This window comes from Rhodnius prolixus, unplaced genomic scaffold, assembly GCF_049639745.1.
Source record: "Rhodnius prolixus isolate KJV_2025 unplaced genomic scaffold, Rpr scaffold_4, whole genome shotgun sequence".
NCBI lineage: Eukaryota > Metazoa > Arthropoda > Insecta > Hemiptera > Reduviidae > Rhodnius > Rhodnius prolixus.
The window spans coordinates 48,701,823-48,727,691 of record NW_027411614.1 but is presented as its reverse complement, the minus strand read 5'-3'; the positions used below and the strand labels follow the sequence as shown (position 1 = coordinate 48,727,691).

The following is a 25,869-nucleotide window of genomic DNA, read 5'->3' as shown; positions in this document are numbered from 1 at the left end:
AATTTGAAAACCTACAAAATTGAACCTTCTATATCTCGTAAACTATTTCTACTAAAACAATGCAATTTATATCAGTTGTAGAACTTACTTTTCTCTGCATTTCAGTACAGATTTCATTGAATTCTGAACAATACGAAGAGAGATATAAAGGTTTGAAATTTGAAGGAATTTGAAAACCTACAAAATTGAACCTTCTATATCTCGTAAACTATTTCTACTAAAACAATGCAATTTATATCAGTTGTAGAACTTACTTTTCTCTGCATTTCAGTACAGATTTCATTGAATTCTGAACATTACGAAGGGAGATATAAAGGTTTGAAATTTGAAGGAGTTTAAAAACCTACAAAATTGAACCTTCAATATCTCATAAACTATTACTACTAAAACAATGCAATTTATATCAGTTGTAGAGCTAACTTTTCTCTGCATTTCAGTACAGATTTCATTGAATTCTGAACAATACGAAGACAGTTATAAAGGGTTGAAATTTGAAGGAGTTTGAAAACCTACAAAATTGAACCTTCTATATCTCGTAAACTATTTCTACTAAAACAATGCAATTTATATCAGTTGTAGAACTTACTTTTCTCTGCATTTCAGTACAGATTTCATTGAATTCTGAACAATACGAAGAGAGATATAAAGGTTTGAAATTTGAAGGAGTTTGAAAACCTACAAAATTGAACCTTCTATATCTCGTAAACTATTTCTACTAAAACAATGCAATTTATATCAGTTGTAGAACTTACTTTTCTCTGCATTTCAGTACAGATTTCATTGAATTCTGAACAATACGAAGACAGTTATAAAGGGTTGAAATTTGAAGGAGTTTGAAAACCTACAAAATTGAACCTTCTATATCTCATAAACTATTACCACTAAAACAATGGAATTTATATCAGTTGTAGAGCTAACTTTATTCTGCATTTCAGTACAGATTTCATTGAATTCTGAACAATACGATGGGAGATATAAAGGGTTGAAATTTGAAGGAATTTGAAAACCTACAAAATTGAACCTTCTATATCTCGTAAACTATTTCTACTAAAACAATGCAATTTATATCAGTTGTAGAACTTACTTTTCTCTGCATTTCAGTACAGATTTCATTGAATTCTGAACATTACGAAGGGAGATATAAAGGTTTGAAATTTGAAGGAGTTTAAAAACCTACAAAATTGAACCTTCAATATCTCATAAACTATTACTACTAAAACAATGCAATTTATATCAGTTGTAGAGCTAACTTTTCTCTGCATTTCAGTACAGATTTCATTGAATTCTGAACAATACGAAGACAGTTATAAAGGGTTGAAATTTGAAGGAGTTTGAAAACCTACAAAATTGAACCTTCTATATCTCATAAACTATTACCACTAAAACAATGGAATTTATATCAGTTGTAGAGCTAACTTTATTCTGCATTTCAGTACAGATTTCATTGAATTCTGAACAATACGATGGGAGATATAAAGGGTTGAAATTTGAAGGAATTTGAAAACCTACAAAATTGAACCTTCTATATCTCGTAAACTATTTCTACTAAAACAATGCAATTTATATCAGTTGTAGAACTTACTTTTCTCTGCATTTCAGTACAGATTTCATTGAATTCTGAACAATACGAAGAGAGATATAAAGGTTTGAAATTTGAAGGAATTTGAAAACCTACAAAATTGAACCTTCTATATCTCGTAAACTATTTCTTCTAAAACAATGCAATTTATATCAGTTGTAGAACTTACTTTTCTCTGCATTTCAGTACAGATTTCATTGAATTCTGAACATTACGAAGGGAGATATAAAGGTTTGAAATTTGAAGGAGTTTAAAAACCTACAAAATTGAACCTTCTATATCTCGTAAACTATTACCACTAAAACAATGCAATTTATATGAGTTGTTGAGCTAACTTTTCTCTACAATTCAGTATAGAATTCTTTGAATTCTGAACAATACGAAGCCAGATATGAAAGGTTGAAATTTGAAGGAATTTGAAAACCTACAAAATTGAACCTTCTATATCTCATAAACTATTACTACTAAAACAATGCAATTTATATCAGTTGTAGAGCTTACTTTTCTAACAATTTGGTAATGTATTCATTTGAATGTGATGAATACGACGAGGGTGATAGAGATAAATATATTAGATAATTTTTCTTAGCGCTTTCCCGTCTAATGTAATTGGTTATTTAATTGATAAGAAAAAAATCAATAGATTTTAGAAATAAATGAGTATCGTATTGTGTTCGCTTATGATTTATTGATTTTTCTTTAAAAATTTACTCTTATTAATTTCGTTTTTGTATTGATAAACCCATATTTACGTTTTAAATCGCTTTGTATCTTCCATATTATCCTGCTAACAAATAAATTGATTATATCGGCATTGATTTACCTTGCATCTGACAGATGAATGCGGCCACTGTTGGTCCAGAACATGGTAGAGGCTGCCATCTGTAATCACTGGACGGATCTATAGCCGCGCACAACGGTTCATCCATTTTCGGTATTTCTACCGCCCAATGGCCTTCCGCATTTTCCATGGGCTTGGAATCACTGTAGATAAACAATGGTTTTTGTTTAATTAAGAGCGATTATTGAATGCAAAATTTTGATTGATTTAAGTGAAATTGCTTGTCATTCCGGCAAGAAATAATAAAAAATTGTACTGGTACAGGAAATAGCTTAGGCGGTAGTCTCGGGTGCGAATCCTGCTGATCTTAGATTGTCTCTAAGCGCCTCCTCCTTCAGCTCTCCGATCCAGATGTTGGGCTTTTTGAGATGAACAAAGCTAAAACTCCGAGAGGCAAGGTTTGAATTTAAAGGATAATGCAAAAGTGCACTTGCACTTGTCTCGGCTCTATCACAATTTGGTTGGATATCTTCGGAAATATTGATTTTGGTAAGTTTTTTGTGGGATCTGATGAAATCACGTGAGTCATGCAAATTAAATTGCGTAATTTTTTTTTTTTTTATTGGAGTCTCCGGAAGTATGGCCCTAATTAGATTGAGACCATTGTTCATTGGTTCAAAAAAATTAATATCGAGTCATCATCACTAGCTTAACGTTAATTGTTACATTCGTAATTGCTGATTGGTGCAATATCAAGATTCCAGAGTGTAAAATCAACACCTTTATTCTTGCATCCGAAAAATACTTGCATCTGACTCTTGTAAAACTGGAGAAAATGTATAACTTGCGATCTACAGTACTTAGGGAGTCTACAAGTTTTTCCCGCTGCATTTTACACAACCAGCTGTACTGGAGATTATCTACCAGCCCCATCTTTATCAGAGACGGTAACACATCGTTGAACACTACGACAAAAACTACTTCACATGAGAGTAAAGTAAGTTTTCTCTTTCTTTCTTTTACTTTTCTTTAAATATTTGTTGTTTTTAGTCAACAGCTGCTACCACGAAGCGTGGTAAAGCGAACCAATAACTGATAACTAATACCTACTACTAAAATTTCTTGTAAGAATTTGATGCTACTTTATTTTTATTTTTTGAATGCAAACTGAAGACAAAGATAGTTACGGCCACAAGAAGTTCTCCTTGGAAGACAGCCGCTTCAGTCCAGTCCATACGAAATTAGCAACGTCCAACTCTTTAAGATATGCCCTGGCTGCATCGAATTCACTGCTCGTGTCCACTGTAAAGTTTATTATATATTATTGCAATCAGGAGCAGAAAGTTAAAAGTATTTTTTACAAATTTAAAAAGACTTTGTTTTTTGTTTTTTTAAACTTTTCCTGGATTTTGACGTCAATTTTGTGGGCTCCTGCGTGTTTTTTTTTTTAAAACGTGGTATTCTTCTAAAAAACTTTTCTTTGAAATGTTTTTGGTGGAAAAGTGATGTTCAAAACGGTTTTTCTTATTTTCAATTTTTCCGGAGAGACACTAATACTTTTTATCTGAACTTGAACATAAGTAGGTTAGATCTATCAATTTGGTTTTGAACATTTTTAACAGGAGCGCAGAATTTAGTTAACTTTCTGGTACAAATTAAATAAAAATTCTAAGAAAATTATTTTAATTGCAGCGAGGAAAAGAAAAGAAAAAAACACAGCCGCAATCTACTCCAGTCTGGGTTAAAGTAGTGAAAGAACTGACAAACATATAAAAAGAAATAGGAGCTAATAGTATTAGGATGCTAGGAATACAGCATTGGAAAATATCAGGTGTCAACAGTAAAAGCTTAAGTTTCGAAAGTTTGGTATCCTCGTCAAAAACTTACGACACAGATTACGAGAAATAGAAGAAAAGTATGTCTGCTGCATTATCTCTAGTTCAGAAGATATGGAATAATTATGCATAAAACTGCGCTGGAGACAAAGACAGAGCAGACAGAAGGGAGATCCTTCTTTTTTTTTTCCTCCTAGAAGAGTGGAGTAAAAGAATAGCTGAAGCCTTAGAAGAAACAGCTTTGAGAGAAAGAAACAGCAGGCAAGAACGGAAATGATAAATTAAGAGCCTAAGTAATAACGGTGAAGTAGGTGGCATTGTTCTAAAATGGAAGTGTAACTTGGCAACGAGCAGAACAATATGGGGGGTTCCAGACTTCTCTTTAATCATTCCCTGAGTATTACACTCCCCCCTCCCCCGCCTCTCACCACTCACACCAGTAAGAGCAATCACTTTCTGCTTTTAAGAGCCATTTGGAAACTGTCTCAGACCAGACAGTTAATTCTTCCTCATAAGAAATCGTCTAATTTAACTTTTAAATAAATAAAATTTATTTCATACTTTTAACTTGAAAAGGAAAACCAATTCCAAGTTGCCAGGCTTTCAAGCTCCACTTTTCCTTGTTACAGAACTTTTGTTTTAGTTTTCCATCAGCCATTAATTAATTTATTGATTAACGACATGCTACTGGAAGGCCGCAATCTACTCCAGTCTGGGTTAAAGTAGTGACAGAACTGGATAAACATATAAATTAGAAATAGGAGCTAAATAGTATCAGGATGCTAGGAATACAGCATTGGAAAATATCAGGAGTCAACAGCTACACAACTTTTCCTTTTAGTTTGGGCAATTAAATTTTTTTTGAACTAAAATCTTCAACAATACAAAAAATGTACTATTAAAGGAATCCTGATGAATTAGGAACCCCTTTTGTCAAATGAAATTCTATTTACCGAAGTCAAAACAGAAAGCTGGATAGTCGTACATTCTTTAATGTCAACTTTTGGCCAAACAGATGAACCCCCTGAAACAGCACGTTAGCACGAGACCAGCTTATTTTTCATCCAATTCTCTGAATTTTTCTTAAATGAAGAGATCTCCTGGAAAGGTGAGTTATTCAACAACATACGACGTACAAGAGTTCATCTCACTTGCTGAGCTGATCAACGCCGACAACCTTCCAATTTCCCCCTTGAGTCTTGACTCCGATTACCACATGCCGCATTAAGCTGGTCTTTTCTCTTCTTATAAGGCACAAATCATGAGCACAGCTCTGTAGATTGGCCCGATTCTTGGGTGACTAAGAATGAGCGGGCATTATACTGGTATAATCTCTTTTAAATTGCATTCGCACAAGCTAGTTTCTATCTTCTAAAGCTTCAGGGGCGGATGTTGGTGTAGTGGTCATGAGCATGGCTTTGTAAGTGGGAGATCCACAGCTCGAATCCCGGCTACTTTTTATTGGATAGAAAAAATTGTTCATAGTAAAGAATGAGCTTCCGTCCCCGTTCACGACACCTAATTGGCAGTTGGACGTTAAGCCCCGCCTGAAATAATTGGCGATTACTTTTTTCTTTCTACTACAGCTTCAGAGCGTAGGAGTTGTGCTCCGAGTCAGCTGGGTTCAGCTCTGTCTAATTTATATTACTATCGTAAGTTTAAGATCAGTCTATTATATGCCAATAAAAATCTTAGAAATATAGTATATGTTGAGTCAATTCCCTTAGATTAATAATTTGAGAGTCCATACTTCCGACCGGTAAGGGATTCTCAAGTTAAGTTAAGTGAAGACCCTAGAACTGTAAAGGAAAGGCGGCGCAGGTTCAATACCTTCCTCCCCGATCCAGGAAAACATATCCACACCCCCCGAGAAACTAATTTCCATTTTACTAAAACAAAGTTAATTAGCCACAAAATTTCCCCATTGAAGGCGGCAATAAATCATGGGGCGGCCAACTTCATAACTATGCAGCCAAATATTAAGCTGGAGAAGAGAAGTTCACAAACTTTATGGGAGTTCACTTTTAGTCCACCCTAAAGGGCTTTGTTTGGGTAGGGGGTGGCGGGAAAGAGCCAGTGGTTTTTCCTCTATCAAGAGTTTTCCACTTCAGTTTTCACAAAGTTTTCTACAAACTTAGAATTTTTTTACTTAAATTGTACCTGACTTCAGTAATGGGTGGGGGGGCGGAGTTTATTATGTAAATAAATGGGACTTTTGAAAGAAGTAAGCAGAGCATTTAGATGAATTCCTAGGAAATATTGCAGCGGGGGTATCCACTTACGTCAAACTATTTTCCTGTCTCAAATCTAGGAGTGGTTACTAGGAAATCATAAACATCAAAGAGTTCTTCTGTAAATTTTAATTTATTTACTTTTTTTGATATACTTAAAAAGTTTGAAGCATCTAATTAAGTTTTAATTGAAATTTTTAAGTAAAAAGCCTAATTATATTTCAAAAGGTGGACTAACAAAAAAAATTAAGGAAGATAATAATTTACTACTTTTTTCTCGGGAGATGTTCTTTCTCCTGGTGCTATATATTTTTTTTAATTTAGGCCAATTAGTTTTTTAATTTTGAAATCCTGTTACTTTGTTTAAATACTGGTAAAGACAGTACATTGATCATGCCCAATTTAAAAAAAAAAGAGTTTATAAAGGAAATATTCGTTGTAAGATGGACCTCTGAGTCACCCCCTCCACAAATAAAAAGAAAAAAGAAAAACAAAGAAGTTTGGTGGAAAATGTTAACAAGACTAAATAAAAAAAAAGGAACATGCTACAAAGCATTCAGGGAAAAGAAAGAAAACGCTTTTCCTGTTCAGTAAACCACAAACCGGATATCGAGGGGTTCAAATCATGCTACGAATATCGGTACAAATTTCAGACTTCCTATTGCCAGTAATATAGAATAGAATAGAAAAGAAATTTATTATTCTGGGACAATTGTAGAATAAAGAATCTAAGAATAAATACAGGTACAAATAGAGGCCTTAATAGTTTGGCCTGTGATTAAACAGAAAATAAATAAATAAATAAGTATTTACAAAAAGTGAAAATAAAAATAGCAGCAGAAATTAAGGGAATAAATTAAAACAATTAGAATTTCGGAGGAAGCTGAATAGAAAGGAGATAACTGAATAGAAGGGATTTAAAGATAGATAGGGTAGAAGCATGGCGGACAGATGATGGTAAGTAGTTCCAGAGAGAGGTTGCACGTATTAAGGAAGGATTTGTATAGACCAAATTGTTAAGAAGTTCAATTTTTAGCTGGAGTTCGTGTTAGAGTTGAAGTGTTTTTATTGGCCGGAAGATGATTTTTTTGTTTTGTTTTTTTAATTAAAGGAAGCCTAATGCTGCTACATCTGGACGACCACCTGGAAGTCGGATTGGCTTGAATGGATTGGATAAGAACCAATCAGTGAGATTGCCGCCAAAGTTTACCATCAGTATGATCTTCCATATTTAGGTAAAGTAAGGAATGTACTAAGAAGAATTAAGATGAAATGATGGGGTAGGCGTGGATGTCAGAGACCTGCTAGGATTCAGGAGTGAGGAAGGTTGCTGCAATGGATAGACAGGACAGGCGGAAGCGGATTGAGGAGGCCAAGGCTCAGTAATGGGCTGTAGCGCCAATTGTAAAAGAAGTACTAGTTGCCTGCTCTGAAGGAAGTATGGAGGTAATGTTTTTCCTTAGACAATCCCGGATGTGAACACTCACTTTTCCTTAAACCTAGATTTTTTTGAACTTGAAAAGATTTTGTGACTGGAGCAACTTAGAAAAGTTCTTGGCCTTGCCCCCCCAAAAAAGTGGCATACTAAAATGCAATTAGCGAAAGTGTTGAAGTCAGATTGTGGTGCACCAAGGACGGCAACAAGGGTTTAGAAGAATCTGCAAGAGGAGGGACCAAAGAAAAATCAGATCAAGAGTAGGTCAAAGTAGTACCACAGATTATTATCTCCTGCGGACAAAGAGAAATTTTGTTTTTGAACTCACCCGTTATCAGCTGTCCATGATGAAACTGGCATACTGCGTCCGCTTCATACCATGTTATCCTGTCTCGAAAGTATCGATAGAATACTGGATATCCTTCTTCCGGCAACAGCCACACAGAACTGAGATTCACCTGAAACAAGATGGGGGATGATTAATCAGCCGAAGGCAAAGAAACTATTTTTGGTATCTTCCAGCTAGTTCCAGGGCATTAGACTGTGATCAAAGTTTTACCTAGTTCTTGCCCAGTTGGCTGCCCTAAGGTTATCTAAAGAAATCCTCCGTAAAACTAAAGCTCTCCTCTAATGTGTCATCCAAAATTTCGATCTTAAAGAATAACAGACCACCGGAAATGCTGTTTGAATAGGACGACTTTTTCAATATTTGTTTTTGTTTTTAACTTTGTTGGCGAGGTCGCCAATAGATTTTATTGATCTTTATTTTAAGTTAACTCAATCATTTAGGTTTCAAAACTTTTTCACAAGAAAACATTAATTTTTGAGAAGTTCCAGGAAGTAGTGACGTCACTTCCCTTTCAACAATATAACATTACTTGTGTTCGTGATCATGACAAAATTTTAGACATAATGTTTTTTACAGGAAACATCTGTTCCCTAAATATCTGCAAAAGCTTTTTTTTTTAAGGAAAGGTTGAGTCTGTGTGCAGGAGTAGTAAGGCCTATTTTTTCAGGCAGGCTTTACGTCCAACTACCAATTAGGGTATCGTGGACGGAGGCGACTAGCAACATACTTTACTGTAAATTTCTTTTATTAACCATTAAATACAATCCAAGGGCTACACTTGTACCGCAATACATCTTAGCTTTGCGGGTCTAGCCTATAACCGCCTAACAAACATACTTTACTATAAAAGTTCTCATATTAACCATTAAATACAATCCAAGGGCTAGACTAGTACCGCAATACACCTTAGCTTTGCGGGTCTAGCCTATAACCGACTAGCAAACATACTTTACTATAAATTCCTCATATTAAACATTAAATACAATCCAAGGGCTAGACTAGTACCGCAATACATCTTAGCTTTGCGGGTCTAGCCTATAACCGCCTAACATACTTTACTATAAATTCCTCATATTAAACATTAAATACAATCCAAGGGCTAGACTAGTACCGCAATACATCTTAGCTTTGCGGGTCTAGCCTATAACCGCCTAACATACTTTACTATAAATTCCTCATATTAAACATTAAATACAATCCAAGGGCTAGACTAGTACCGCAATACATCTTAGCTTTGCGGGTCTAGCCTATAACCGCCTAACATACTTTACTATAAATTCCTCATATTAAACATTAAATACAATCCAAGGGCTAGACTAGTACCGCAATACATCTTAGCTTTGCGGGTCTAGCCTATAACCGCCTAACAAACATACTTTACTGTAAATTCCTCATAGTATTAAACATTAAATACATTCCAAGGCCTAAGACCGGGGGAATCGAACCCACTAAACCAACAATACATCTTAGCTTTACAGGTATATTGAAATATCTCAATCACAAAACAACGCGGTCAACTTTGTATTTTGGAATTGTTTCCATTTTAAGACCCCTCTGTAACTTTGTACTCGAAACTACCTTTATTATAGAATAGAATAGAATAGAATATATTTTATTTTGCCTGTACATATGTTTTACATACAATAGACTCGTCATAATAATCACAATAAACTAGTTATAATGAACTTTGAAATGATCCGTCAAACAATGTCTTTGTACAATTTACTTCAGTTCACTCAACTTTGAAGTGAGTAACAGTCCATCTACTTGACAAGAAGTCCTCTATTTTATAAAACATATTATTCAATAAGAAGTCTTTAATCATTTTCTGAAATTCCTTTTTCTCTGTATTTCTTATTGATTGTGGAATTTTGTTGAACATCCTGGCTGCCATCATGCCCGGCGCCTTGTCAGACCTACACAATCTCCGTCTAGGCAAATGTAAGTCATTTTTGCTTCTTAAATTGTAGGAATGTTCATCACTTCTTAAAACATTTTTCTCGTTGTTCTTTATATGCATTATATTGGCATAAATAAATAACGACGGTAATGTTAATATTCTATTCTCCTTAAATAGTGGTTTGCAGCTGTCCATTTTTCTACTATAAAACATCATCCGTAAGGCCTTTTTCTGCATTTTAAAAATGATTTTTGCATCTGAGGCTGCTCCCCATAGTAGCAGTGCATAACTCAGCTTGGACTGGAACAAGCCGAAATATGCTGTTTTCAGAACATCCAGAGACACCACATCTCTTAGCTTTTTAAATAAGTAAATCAGTCGTGCCAGCTTACCACTCAGCATCTGAATGTGACCTTTCCAGGAAAGATTTGAATCCATAGTAATGCCTAAAAACTTGACAGGTGGGTCATTTTGTTCTTGAATTAGATTAAAAACCTTTGTTGTGGTTTTCCCTTTATTCAAAGATAACTTATTTAGTATTAACCAGTTTTCCAGAAACATCAGACCATTAGAAGTACTTTTTTGAACATTATCATAGATTTTATCTTTTGTAATGAGTGTGGTGTCATCCGCATAAAACAAAAAGTTTCCTGAGGAGCACTCACCAACATCATTGTAATAAATCAAAAACAGGAGCGGCCCCAAAACAGAGCCTTGAGGAACTCCACACTGTACGGTCTTTAATTCCGATGTTTCTCCTAAATGTGACACATATTGCATTCTACCCACCAGATATTGCTTAAAAAATTCCAACTGTCCTCCTTCTATACCGTAGATCTGCAGTTTATTTAACAATATTTCATGTGATACCATATCAAAAGCTTTACTCAAATCACAAAACGTAACCTCACATATTTCTTTATTTTCAAAGGCTTGAAATATTTCTTCAACTAAGGCGCATATGGCGTGCTGAGTCGAACTGTTCGCCCTATAGCCATATTGATTCCTATGAAATAGGCCTAAGGTTTCAAAGTATGAAGACAACTGGTTGGCAACTAGTGATTCCAGTAATTTTGAAATAACTGGTACAATTGCAATAGGTCGGTAACTGGTCACATTATTTACATCTCCTTTTTTGTAAACAGGTATGATTTTTATATTTTTTAAGACCTCCGGAAATGTACCATTTTTCAGACAATTATTTATTAATTTTGTAAGAGGTTTAATATAAGAGTGTATAGTCTTTTTAATAAAATAGTTTGAAAGACCATAATGATCTTCAGTCTTCTTTCCTTTCATCCTCTTCACGATGTCTAATACACTGTCCTCTGCAACCTCCTCAAATTTAAAACTATTTTTGTTTTGAAACTGCTCTAATCGCAGAGTCGGATACTGTGTTGTAAAATCATTTTTTATAAATCATTTTTCTATAAATCATTTTTTTTGTACATTACTTTCCAGGGCGGTTCTAGTAGGTTTCCCTTTTTAGTTTAATGTACAGTTTTACCAACAACTGTACATTGTTAGTAAGAGGTAAATATGTTTAAAGTTTCAGGGTTCAAAGAGAATGTGTAAGAGAAATTAAGAATGTAAGAGAAAGACGTGTTAGCACCACATTCTTTTTCTCATTTCTCTTTCTCTCACATTTCCTTTTTCTCATGAATTATTTAAAAAAAAAGTAGAGGGGGGAAACTTTGTTATATTATCCAGACAATATCGTTACCATTTTAAATCATATCTTTAAAAGTTAATGTTGCCGTCATTTTATGTGACTTCTTACTTTTGTGATTCTCTGGAATTTTGTCTACAGAAGGAAGTAACTAGGTCAAAATTATTACTTTACAACAGGAAATAGGTATAAAAGTTTTTTTTTAATTTGGTCATATAAGAAAATGGGGAAAAATGTAGGAAAATATTTAGTATGACAGGCAAAAAAAGGATGTGATAATTCAGTATAAAGAGAAAGATACATGAACACAAAAATTTAAAACGACAGTAAAACTTAGACTCTAAAATAATGGTTTGTGAAAGAAAACCAGGTCTACCACTTTTTTTTTTTTTAATGCATTTTCCGGTTTTTAACATAAACTGATAATTTTCTTTAAACACAAAGTGCACACTATGTACAAAAAGATCTAGATTTATATTTTAAGAAATTTTTTCCACGAAAAACTTATTTATAATAGGAATCCTTAAAGTATCCTGAACTGTATAGCCAGATATATCGCCTTTGGGAAAAAAACATGGGAAAAATCCAAGGGGAACATGAAACATGAACCACAATTTTCTGTTACCTGCTTTGCAAGAAAATTAACCATTATTCCCAATTTTCTGTTTATCCTTACGTTATTACTATAGAAAACGCGACAATAAGCAAGAAAAATCTTCTATTTTTCATGTTTTTATAGAGAAAAAGGTTTTATTGCATAATTTGATTCTTCATTAAATACCTACGGAGGGAAAATTAGTAAAAAAAATTAAACTTTTATTTTTCATAGAAATAATTAACAATAAAGATTTGACCAATCACAGTAAAGAATGGAAGTGTGGAAAGTAGGTTGGTTTGAAGAGCCAATCAGAAGCGAGAACTGTTTATTAATGCCACGCCTACCTTCCATGTATTTCACACCACGCCCTCTTTTGGCTTGTAATAAAAATGGAAGATCTGTATTTTTCATTTTTCTACTTTTCGTTTAATTTGACAAAAGAATCTAGTCAAATTTAATTAGGAATTTTTAGCTACAGAAGAATATGAGAGCTTCTTTATTTATAGAATTTTAACTACTTGATAAGGTGAAGTAACAATCAATTTAATCGAAGAATGAACTTAAATCGATGATGTTTGCTTGCTACTGCTGCACTAAAGTTGCACTTAAATTAATGTATGTTGGGTTATGAATTTTTAATTTCTTTAAAAATAATAAACGTCACAATTACTTTTTTCATTTGCATTTTCTTGAAAAAATCTGTGCATGAATATTTATTATCCCCTATTACAATCAATCTAAGTTAAATCTACACTTTACTTATCAAATATTTTGTGCATGAAAATGGCCAGCATACGAGTATATTATTTAACTACTTGATAAGGTGAAGTAACAATCAATTTAATCGAAGAATGAACTTAAATCGATGATGTTTGCTAGCTACTGCTGCACTAAAGTTGCACTTTAATTAATGTATGTTGGGTTATGAATTTTTAATTTCTTTAAAAATAATAAAAGTCACAATTACTTTTTTCATTTGCATTTTCTTGAAAAAAATCTGTGCATAAATATTTATTATCCCCTATTACAATCAATCTAAGTTAAATCTACACTTTACTGATCAAATATTTTGTGCATGAAAATGGCCAGCATAAGGCTCTATTAACATCAAATAAATTCTAAAATGAAAATTTAATGCAGTAAAATTCTTAAATGTTATTATTATAAAGTTCGAATAAAACACATGAGCTTTTCCGTACGTTTCTGAATGGGTGAAATTACGAGCTGAAATACGTATTGGATTGCTGATTTGTGAACCTTTTGTCGTTTAATCAACCCTTATACTTAACTTGTTTAAGCTTTTTAAGTTTCTATTAAGGAGATAGTTAAGTATTGATTAAGAAAATCGTTTAAAGCTACTTTGAGAAGAACAAAGTGCCAGACAGACCAGTTTGTGATAACCACTTTTCCTGTTCATAGGATCTAAAAACCACTACTTCCGGTGAATACTGGAAAATGGAAAATCTGCACGATTGCAATACTTCCTACAGCGGAACTTAAAATAAGAGAGCCAGAAAAAACTCATCCTTAAACCACTCAAAATTATATTTTTATTCAGTATAAAATATCGGTAAATTAACATCGTAAATTAAGGGGCGTAGAACGAGAAACATAAACATAAGTTATATAAAATTACATAATAATGCATAAACTTCCTTGTGTATAATGTAAAGCATACACTCCAGCCTGGAGTTTAGGGGCAAACAAAGAGAGAGAGGTATATGCTAATGTAAGATAGAACAAACATGAGTTGTACTTTACCAACTAACTCTCAACAGCAGGGTAGGCATTGCAAAACAAGGTAACAATGGTGCTGTTATTTAGCAGCTCCCTTAAGTTACTATGGTCTGATTTACGTAATATCATTTAGTTATACCTTTGATTTAAGTAATTATATAAGTTTCAATTGCAAGGATTTCATATTAGATTACCGGGGATATGCGTGCTCTAAAATCTCCTGAATATGGATGGAAAATTATTCTTTTGCGTATCCAAGAATACATACTCTGCCAATGAGAGATTTCCTGCAACCCTTGTCCATCCCAGTTAAGCGTGGAATTTAGTTAAAAAAAAATAAAAAACCCGCAGTGTGCGGAATTAAAATCAGACAATGACGTGCATACACGTCGAACGCAGGGCAAAACAATCAAAAGTTTACAACGACGTAATAGTCACTGCAGAGACTTAAGATTACAGAGCATTTTGAGCATTTCAAAATCTTGCACCGCTTCACTACGCATTGCTCTAGTTAACTTTTTTACAAGGAAGAAAACAGCTTTTTGAATTCTGTGCAAAATGAAATCGTGCACGTACTGAGGTCTGAATCTCTATCTAAATGGTTAAAAAAGGGCATTACACAAGGGTTGAGAGCTTCTATTTGTGAGGACCATAATATCATTATAAAATGTTTAAAAAAAAGACTGTATTAGCGCATTCAGTAACCACTTGTTGAGCAAAGATATAGATTTTGCTATAAATTCAACTTTTAATTTGTTCTACAGAAATATTAGTTTATTGGGTGGCCAAGAAATGTACCTGAATTCAATTCCTCAAATCAGACAAAATCAGAATTATTTCTCAGATTAGACTAGCTTCTAAAAAATCTGTTCGATTATTTATTAATGGACTGAAATACACATTTTCTCCTGAAAACCAATGTAAATTGTGTAATTAGGCTAGTTCTAAGGACGATCTTTGTCATTTCTTTACAGAATGTAAAATTTTAGATTGTCTAAGAAATAAATTCTTACTATTTCATTTTCAAGAGGAGCAGGTTTCTAACTTGGTCCATTTTGAAAAATTATTGTGCCTTAGATGATATCAAAGCAAACAATATCTGTAAATTTACTGTCGAGGGATTAAGAGTAAGATCAATATTATTGTAGGGCTTAAACATGTACTATTGTTGTCTCTTTTGTACTTTTGTGTTTGAATTGTGAAGATTTTTCCATTATATTGTCTAAATAAGGTTTCTTATACCCATATGTATTTTTTACGTAAATTTCACTATTTTACAGGATTTCAAAGAACCCAGCACTAGTGCCAAATTGATATTTTGTAATGTTTATTATATCAGCTTTGTATGCTCCACCCCCTTGATATGGTGATAACTTGAAAGCAATAAAATTTATTATTATTATTATTTTTCACAACAAGTATACACGTCGAACGCGCACCGTATTAGAGATTTGGTTTGACGTGTATACACGTCAGACACGCTTAACTGGTTACCAAGAGTATAGATGCTCTTAGAGTTAGGCGCCACGGTAGCCGAGCGGGTTAAGAGGCGAGACCCGCAATGCTTAGATGTATTGTTGGTTTAGTGGGTTCGATTCCCTGTCTTTAGGCCTTGGATTTTATTTAATGGTTAAATGAGAAATAGTAAAGTACGTTTGATAGTCGCCTCCGTCCACTGTCACCTAAGTAAATGGTAGTTGGACGTAAAGCCCCGCCTGAAGAAATAGGCGATTACTTTACTTTACTTTACTTTACTAGATGCTCTTAGAGTGGAAGAAAAGCGTGTAAAGAATGAACAAATTTTCTGGAACCATGACTAATGATAAGATTTTTCTGATAAGAAAAGGAATGCTGTGCTATTCCAGTTGTGCAGAACACTAGGAAGAAGTTTCGCGTGTGATATATATATGAAATGGTGGCCCAGAAGTGTCTGGCAGTGAGCGAGATTCCTTTATATTAACAATGGCAAAAGCAATGTCTGTCAGCCTTTCAAAAAAGAAAAATGCATGAAAGGAAAAAGCATTTCCCATTCATGCAGAGCCGACACCTAGGTATGTTACCTTTCGTAGTGTTGTAGAGACTTCTCAGTGATAGGCGAAACAGCATTATTCCTTCTCTTCGTTGCTCACTTTATCTCTCTCTCTCATTCTTTCTTTCTTTTTTTTTTGGTCTGCTGCTAATGGGTATTGATCGGATGGAACTGGTGTGGGTAGCGCCTGGAGCCACTGGGAGAGTAATTGAAAGAGAATAAAGGAGTGAGCGATCCTGGAGCTGTAAGCCACCCACTCTGAAGAGTGAGAGCTAGCTAGCAAACAAGCGTTGGGTGAGAGAGACAATAGGGCCCAATGAAAGCAGACCCTTCCCAAAAAGGGCTGCCATCACAGTCTTCCTTGCTAACACAATTGTGTTCAGAGAGAGAAAGACTCACACGTCGGCTAGCTAACCATTACTAACAAACAAACAGACCGACCGACGAACAAACAGACCGACCATGCCCGATAAACTGGACACCCACATTTTTTGCTTTTCTCACTGTACCCACCAAATTTTTGCTTGTTCTATGTATAATTTCCCATCTAGTGCCGCCCCATTTCCCTCCTCCCCCTCTCTGACCTTTACATAAAGCAGCTTCTCCTACCAACACCAACGGGTGGTGGCTATTTTATAGGAGGTAGTATAAGCTCTGCTTACACCAACACATCGCAAAAAACGTGTGCTTATTCAGAAAATTAATACTCTCTCCTGTGGGCTAGCTTCCCTCTATTTTATGCTTAACGGCTGGCCGGCGAATAATTACCTGGGACAAATATTTACCCAGTATTTTTTCCCCCTTTTTTTCGCCTCCCACCCCCAATAAAAACGGGATACACTCTTTATCCCTTCGAAGAATTTCATGGCCCTAACCTAATTATAGCATCTCCCAAAAAAAAAGAATAGTTTTTCTGATATTACCATTAAAAATGATAGCTTTCTGCCCTTTTTTTAATTATCTATTAATTTTTAGTCATTAATTTATTATTATTTTATTTTAAGGCGCGTCAACATCTGAGGTTATTGGCGCCCTAAGCTTTTTTCAGTGCACTGCCGGCCTCCGGGCAGTGTTCTCTCGTTACAGACAACACTGACCATCACCGGATAGAGAGCTGTAAGAAGCTCCCTAGGAAGAGAAAATCTAAGGGTCAGCAGCTAGATTCGAACCCGGGACTTCCGCGTGGGAGTCCTGTACGCTAACCGCATAGCTAATCCCTTATAATAATAATATAATAATAATTGTGGTGTTTTGTTGAGCCTCCAGAATGGTCGACTTAGGCTGGAAACATAGTGGCGCGGCGAGCAAAGCGGCGATGATAGCTGCTTCAAATCAAAGAGAGCGACGAGCAGCGAGCAAAGATTCGCATGCACATAGTGACGAGTTTAGACGCGTTTCTCCTTTCGACGAAACAAGATGGAGGAACTATTTTTATATGAAAATTCTTCGTTGAAACTTTGGTATTTGCAGCAGTTTAGTAGTAGGAGCTGCAGTGTACATGACATAAATAAGTCTAGAAATGAACTTGGTGAATTTCATCACTTGTACCAACAACTTCGGGAGCATCCTGGCAAGTTTCATGCGTATTTTCGAATGTCTACATCAACATTTGATTACATACTAGCCCAGTGTAACCCCATTAATCAAAATCAAATTTTATTGTTTTTGAGTAATACAGCTCATAACATGAGTTAGGCACAATATAGAAAAATTAACTATGTAGGTTATTAACTAAATACAGATCTGTGTAACCCCATTAATCCTAGCAGTTACTTTAAGATAAGAAAATCAAAATAAATAAAAATAAAATAGAAATATATGCAGATAAAAAGAAATTAGTCAATTAAAAAAACAATAATTTTATTAAATCACTACACCATGATTTGTCGTAAATTAATGTTGTTTATCTGAAAAACTGGAGTAGTACGACGCTACAGAAGAAGGATTGGAGAATTCGTCCTGATCAGAAGTAGTAGGACGTGAAAATGTAATTTAATTTTGCCTAGTATTTAGATGAAAGTTAACATTAAGGGATTGAGAACCAAATTAAATGTAGCAAAAATTACCTGAATTCTCCATTAACTACTAATTGTTAATTAATTTAAACTATTAATTATTAAAAACTATTGTAGCTTCACAAATACTATGGCCCCACAGAGGTTTCTTTAAACAAACTAAACCAATAAATGTATCAATATCCATAACCTTTGAAAAATAACCTTTACAAATTGAGCGCGATTAGAGCGAAGAAATCAAACATGTCATAACGCTTCGCTCTACTCTTTATAGATAGCGTTGCTCTATCTTTGCTTTGCTCGCCACTATGCGCGGTCCCATATGTTTACTTGTGTTTGATTTCGCCGCTTTGCTCTTCGCTATCATCGCCGCTTTGCTCGCCGCTCCACTATGTTTCCAGCCTTAGCCGTTGCAAGGACGGAATTGGTGGCTTGAATGTGTATGATTGTAAATGTAACTTATTGATGTGTTGTGGCGTATTATTTGTAATAGGTTAGAGTCAATACTAAAGTCTATACTAGAGTCTATACTAAAAATTGAACATAATATTGCAAAATACTTGCACCAATCAATTAAAACAACTTTAACTCTTGTAGGTAAATTTAAATGTATTTGTATACGAGTGGCAACACTGTTAAGGGTGTATGAGAAGGGATGATCGTTTTTGGGCGCATTAGATAGTAAGTGACGCTCCTTACGTTATTGTTATGTTGTGCCTTATGTATTAAGTGAATAAACTAAACTTATGTTAGATTGGTGTTTATTTCAACCCTTAAGTATTTCAACGTACAAAATTTTTGTTTTTATTGTTTTTCTCTCAATTTTTACAACACATACTTCATTTATTTTATTAGAATATCAATTCTAATATTTTCAATTACAAATACTTATTCCATATTTAGAAACACAACACGCAGTTCTTAAATTGCATTCATTCAGCTAATTTTTACCCACGATCTTAGGCTTCCGTTAAAATGGACTGAACTACAACTCTTGATTGTACAGTGGCGCTGCATGTCAGTCTATTAATGAACTATGGATTCAGTTCAATTCGAATGGTGTGTACCAACAGTATTAGAGCCAATTCAGAACGTTGCAAAATGAATTCTCTTTGTAAAATGAATGGTTAGTAAAAAAAACAACTAGAAAATGCAAAAAAGTAGTCAAAGACTGGCGGTACATTCTTCAATTCATTGTGAACTATGACCTTTGTTCCTGTCGAGATTTTGAACATCGTTAATTAGAGTTTCCGCAATCAAGAGATTTCTGTAACCAAGTTAAAATAACCACGCTACTCTTGCTCCAAACCACTACATCGAACCTTCCCTTTCATCAATTGCATTATTAATAAAAGTAATAAATGTTACAGCAATTGTTAATTAAATTATAATTTTGCTATGTCAATATGTATGTTGGCAAAATTGACAGACGAACTGTTTGCATAATTTTGTAGGCAACTTTGTAGGAGTTCGCTTTACTCTCGTTTCTCACTAATAAAATCTGTTCCATTTTAACAAGATGGGGGAAATTAAAGCGACTCCAAATGCAACAGAAGCGTTCCAAACTTAGTTTTCCTACTAATTTACATTATATTACTCTTGGAGGCACTGTGAAACAGTACTCATTGCCATGGTGACGACCGGGGGACATCTTCAATGATGCCCAGTTTCCTATATTAGTGTGCTCTTGATTCTCAGTCATTTCCTCTCTCTTTGTTGCTATAATAACATAACTGTTTTTCTATCTTATACTTTTTTTTTTCACGTGTTTCTAAGAAGACAGAGAAAGGAAAAACAAAACGGCCTTTAACTTGTTTTTCTTATCACTTATTTCTCAAGTTCAATATTTGTTTTATTGTCTATCATTCTGTTTATTTTTTACTTCCGTTCTTCTACTTCCTCTTCCTGCTCCCCCCCCCCAAAGTAATTAGATCGTGCCAAATTTCTTAAAATTAATATTATTTTCTTTTTTCCACCTAGATTTTCCATTTCAAGTTTCAAACCGAAGTCTGAACAATCTGGAATGTAAAACACTTCCGCAATTTTCCTCTTACGTAAAGAAAATTCAAGGTTCTAGGTTTGGATTCAATCACGAAGCAAATAACTGAACAAGAGAGATTTTATTGGGGGCAAATTTTGGAACTTAAGATCTGGTACTTACTGGAGGATCCTAATCTACTCATCACTGGAAGATCCTAATGGAAGAAATGTTGAGGAGCCTTTATACAATAATTTGGCGAAGAACTATTGACTGGAAGGATTGTATATATGCTGAGGTGTTGCAAGGTTTTGGCGGAGCCCCACAACAATTAAACTCAATTTCATTACACCTAGCACACGATTTATGACGTATTTGTGTTTATTTTAAATTTAGAAAACAATGGTAGTTGTCTGAATTACGAGTACTAATTCTTGGGTAGAATTTTAAAAAAAAAATGGTTCCCATCGGTACCCCAGGGAAAAATATCTATGAAAAATTTATTTTGATCATAACCTTTACACTTCCTTTTTCAGAGTTAAAAAAAAAAATCCAGTGTAGCCAACATAATAACCCCATGAGAGTTACGAATCTAACCTCGCCCAGTCACTAAGTCTTCTCTGTTAATTATGAAACTCAGTTTTATGTGTTAGGAACATGAGCTTAACTAAACTACATAAATCGAGTAAAAGAGAATTTTTTTTAAAATATAAAAAAAACTGGCTTGTAAAGTAAATAAAGCGAATAAAGTAAAGTAATTGCCTATTTCTTCAGGCGGGGCTTAACGTCCAACTACCAAATTAGGTGTCGTGGACGGAGGCGACTAGCAAACATACTTTACCGTAAATTTCTTTTATTAACCATTAAATACAATCCAAGGACTAGACTAGTACCGCAATACACCTTAGCTTTGCGGTTCTAGCCTACAACCGCCTAACATACATACTTTACTATCAAAGTTCTCATATTAAACATTAAATAAAATCCAAGGACTAGACTAGTACCGCAATACACCTTAGCTTTGCGGGTCTAGCCTATAACCGCCTAACAAACATACTTTACTATCAAAGTTCTCATATTAAACATTAAATAAAATCCAAGGCTAGACTAGTACCGCAATACATCTTAGCTTTGCGGGTTTAGCCTATAACCCCCTAACAAACATACTTTACTATAAAACATTAAATAAAATCTAAAAATCTAGATCCGGGGAATCGAACCCACTAAACCAACAATACATCTTAGCTTTACAGGTCTCGTCTCATAACCGCTCGGCTATTGTGGCGCCTAGTACAGCGAATAAAACTGGATGAGAGTCCCACAACAAGCCAAACCTTTTTATTTTCTAAGCTTGTTTTGACTACAAAATAAACTTGCAGATTCCCTTAATTTGCTACAACTTCAGCCACCAAACTTTGTAGAGATTCTTTTCACAAAGCCACCTACAAAATAACCCAGTACAACTTGAAGGCCAGCTATTATCAGCGGTTATCTTTGAAAGGATCTACAGAACCATAAATTTGCCCCACTCAAATTTCCTGTTAATTGTTTTTCATTATTAGAAAGACTTTCCAAATTCTCTTTCTTTGTGCGATTAATATTCTATCAGGCCAGATGCTTCTTTTTGTTTTCTTTTCCCCGTAGGTTGGTTTGTGGAAGAGAGATTTGACCAGCTCGCTGATACGCCCCACAAATCTAATGGACTAGAATTTATTTATTCATTTCTCTTAATTAAATATTTGACTTTAATTAATGTTAAATAAATACAGGAGAATTCCTAGGGAGAGGTCATTCAGTAAATTTGTATTAATTAATTAATAATATTGTTTAATTAATGCTCAGAGGGAGGCAGCAACCCCTTCCCTTCAACTTTGTCTTTGTGAACCACCTGAGGGGAAAGAGAAAGTCCGTGAATCTCCTAAATATTATTAAAATTTTGAGAGCTCCTAAAAGTTCTGTATTTAACTTCAATTTTTTTGGGGAAAAAAAATTCCTAATTAAAATAATTACCAAGTAATTAATTAAATATTGTACATAATTTACTCTCTTTAATTAGGATCCTGACTTCCCCCCCTCACCAACCATAAAAAAAAATTCTTTACAGGCAGAATTTTATTGGAATAATCTAATATTAAACATTTTTATATTCTGGCGTTTACATATTTTTTTGATTAAAAAAGAAAAAAAATTACATTAATTATGAGATAATGATAATAAACTTGTGCATAACTCCATGTTACTGTGATTTAAATATGGTCCATAAATTCAGCTTCAATTAGCTCAACTTGTACACCCTGCTGTAGAATATGTTAACAGGGTGTATACGGAGGAGTGGTCGAAACTTCGGGAGGTGATTGAGCAGCTAAAATGCAACAAAAAATATTCTCTTCACTTTGGCGCGATTCTCAATAGTGTCCAAGATATTTGCATTTTTAACTTTTCCGACCATACTCGCGTTTTTCGCCATAAAAACGGCCGTAACTTTTCTATCCTTTATCCTACAACAGATCTGCTTATTCCAAACGAAAGAGCATTAAATTTTGTATAAATTTGCTCAATACAGAGCCTCAAAACGTTTCTCATAACAATGAAATTTTCACTTGAATGTTTAAAAATTTCGTTCTCGATGATTTTTGTTAAACTTTTTCTGAAATTATATGACTCCTTGATTCATTAACCATTGAAAAAATGCAGTTGAAAATTTTAACAAAAATCATCGAGAACGAAATTTTTAGACATTCAAGTAAAAATTTCATTGTTACAAGAATCATTTTGAGGCTCTGTATTGAGCAAATTTATAGGAAATTTAATGCTCTTTCGTTTGGAATAAGCAGATTTGATGTAGGATAAAGAATAGAAAAGTTACGGCCCGTTTTTACGGTGAAAAACGCGAATATCGACCGGAAAAGTTAAAAATGCAAATATCTTGGACACTATTGAGAATCGGGCCAAAGTGAAGAGAATATTTTTTGTAGCATTTTAGCTGCTTAATCACCTCCCGAAGTTTCGACCACTCCTCCGAAAAAACACCCTGTATATTATTTTTTTAATAAAGTATCAAAAAGTTAAAAGTTGTATAAATTTGGCCTTATTAATGAATAAAATATAAAAGTTTCAGTAAATTTTTTTTTTTTTAATCTTTTATTGCAATTTACCACTGCAACAGTTGTTGCAACAAGCAAATACGGTGAAAGGGAAAAGAAATAACGGGAAATCATGATTGGAGAAGGCACCCAGTGGTGCCACTCCAGTAACGTGCTTAAGATAAGAGAAGATCACGAGGCCATCTTCTCTTCAATCTCCTTAGAGGATTACCTGGTAATGTGGAGGAAGATAGGTGATCTATGAGAGGGTTAGGATGAGCTGCTGTAGAGGAATGAAATTTGAAGAAACGAGTGTTAGCAAGATCTGTAATGAAAGGAATTTTGAGGTCATTATGGATAGTGAGGTTAGATACATAGAACGGAGCGTTAAGAAGTTTTCGAAGTATTTTTGACTGTAATGTCTGGAGGCGTAGTGAGTTGGAACGCTTAGTCGATCCCCATACTTCGATGCCGTATGACCAAATGGGTCGCAGTAACATTAGATATAAGAGTCTTTTGTTATGTAGGTTAAGTTTCGAACGTTTGTCAAGTAGTCTGGCGAGAAGTTTGTAGCGTTGGTTAGCTTCTTGTCTTTTCAGTCTAGTATGGGGATTCCATGTCAACCGTTTGTCTAGGTGCAGTCCAAGGTAACGTACTTTGTCCACAGCTGGTATAGGAGTTTCGTTCAAGATGACAGGAGGTAGGATTTTCCGTCTGAGAGTAAATACTATAAACTTTGATTTTGTAACGTTGGTTTTGATTCTCCATTTGAAAAGCCAGTCCTGTAAGTGGTTGATGTGTGTTTGTAGAGTTCGTGTAGCGATAAGAGGATCGGAATGTGGAGATAAGATAGCAGTATCGTCAGCAAAGGTGGAGAGGATAGTATTTGGATGTTGAGGTATGTCTGCTGTATACAAGGAGTAAAGAATAGGACCTAGGACACTGCCCTGAGTCAGTAAATTTAAAAGAAAACTCTCCGATTAAAATATTCGCTTACATAGTGTAGACTAAAACAGCTACCTCTGTTGATGGATGAAAATCGGAAATGGATCAGGGACACCTTGATGCATCCATCAGATCTCATCAGATCAAAGAGAAAAAAAGGTGGGGTATTTAACGCTTTGTCAGATATTTAGCTGTAGTTTGTGAGCAAAGCATTTTAGACGTAAGTGATTGGTCACAAATGAACAATAAAAAGAAAGACTTTGTGCATACTTTATATGGAGGAGTTGGCCAATAAAACTAGTGTTAATGCACCATTAAATCCAGTTAATTGTGTAGTAAAAGAAAACTTTAGAAGAGGGAAAATCTCTGATAGCAAAAAAAAAAATGGTGTTAAGTGCATGATTGCATGCATTGGGTCAAAGTTCAGGATGCGAAAAATGTGTTCTAAAAAGTTGGTAATAAAAAGACGATAAAAATACAGCAGACGAATCTATTTCAACAGACAGAATGACGTAAAGTTTTAAATTTAAATATCCTAATGACGTAACACATCCAAATGGATATAAATTATTCCCTCAGTTATAATAATAACAATTTTAAACAAATGGGCGGAGAACACGGTTTTCCACTGAAGTAGTCTATTACGTAACTACGTAATATGGAAAAGCTTTTACAGTAGAAATGTTGGGGTAATAACTAGGAGGAAAACCGCTGGCAGTTTGTGCACTGACAAAATTAACGATTTCAATTTTGAATAGGAAATTCACGAAGAGAAGTGGTTGGTTATTATTCACACCTGTGCGTGTTCACAATATACTGGGGTGTTAATAGGTGTCAGCGAACATTAGCCTACCAGTTTGCACTACGTAGTGGATGGCAAATTTAGCCTGGATTGTTAATTTCGTTAAGGGAAATATATATGGTGCCTGAGGCTCCTAATATTGTGTTTCGGTATCAAAACTGGGGTTTTAGGCTTCAATAAGAAAAGATAAAAATGGAACTCCAGATGGTTGGTTTAGACTGAAAATGTTACTTCTGTTTTTCTTAAAATAAAGTAATATTCTGGTTCATAGATTGCGTAGTCACAGTTTTTTTTACAGTCATAAGTAGAAATCCCTCTCTTTCTATTAATTGCCGCAAAAATGTTTTTGATTTATGTTCTCCTATTGTTTGCCATTGCTTCTTGTTAAAAAGTATTTGCCTATTTTTTCAGGCGGGGCTTAACGTCCATTTACCAATTAGGTGTCGTGGACGGAGGCGACTAGCAAACATACTTTACTGTAAATTTCTTTTATTAAACATTAATTAGAATCCAAGGCCTAAGACCGGGGAATCGAACCCACTAAACCAACAATACATCTTAGCTTTGCGGGTCTAGCCTACAACCGACTAGCAAACATACTTTACTGTAAATATCTTTTATTAAACATTAATTAGAATCCAAGGCCTAAGACCGGGAATCGAACCCACTAAACCAACAATACATCGTAGCTTTGCGGGTCTAGCCTACAACCGACTAGCAAACATACTTTACTGTAAATATCTTTTATTAAACATTAATTAGAATCCAAGGCCTAAGACCGGGGAATCGAAACCACTAAACCAACAATACATCTTAGCTTTGCGGGTCTAGCCTACAACCGATTAGCAAACATACTTTACTGTAAATATCTTTTATTAAACATTAATTAGAATCCAAGGCCTA

General features: G+C 34.5%; 1 protein-coding gene across 1 annotated transcript in view; it reads right to left on the bottom strand.

Annotated features, from left to right (window-relative positions):
• The window catches only part of LOC141456507 (uncharacterized), a 175,206-nt gene that overhangs the window by 6,314 nt on the left and 143,023 nt on the right, over positions 1-25,869 (bottom strand). The window contains exons 3-5 of the mRNA XM_074132569.1: positions 8,190-8,319; positions 3,548-3,662; positions 2,403-2,563 (exon numbers count right to left, since the gene is read on the bottom strand). Of these exons, the coding sequence (XP_073988670.1) occupies positions 2,403-2,563; positions 3,548-3,662; positions 8,190-8,319 (406 nt within the window). The remainder of the gene's footprint in view (positions 1-2,402; positions 2,564-3,547; positions 3,663-8,189; positions 8,320-25,869) is intronic.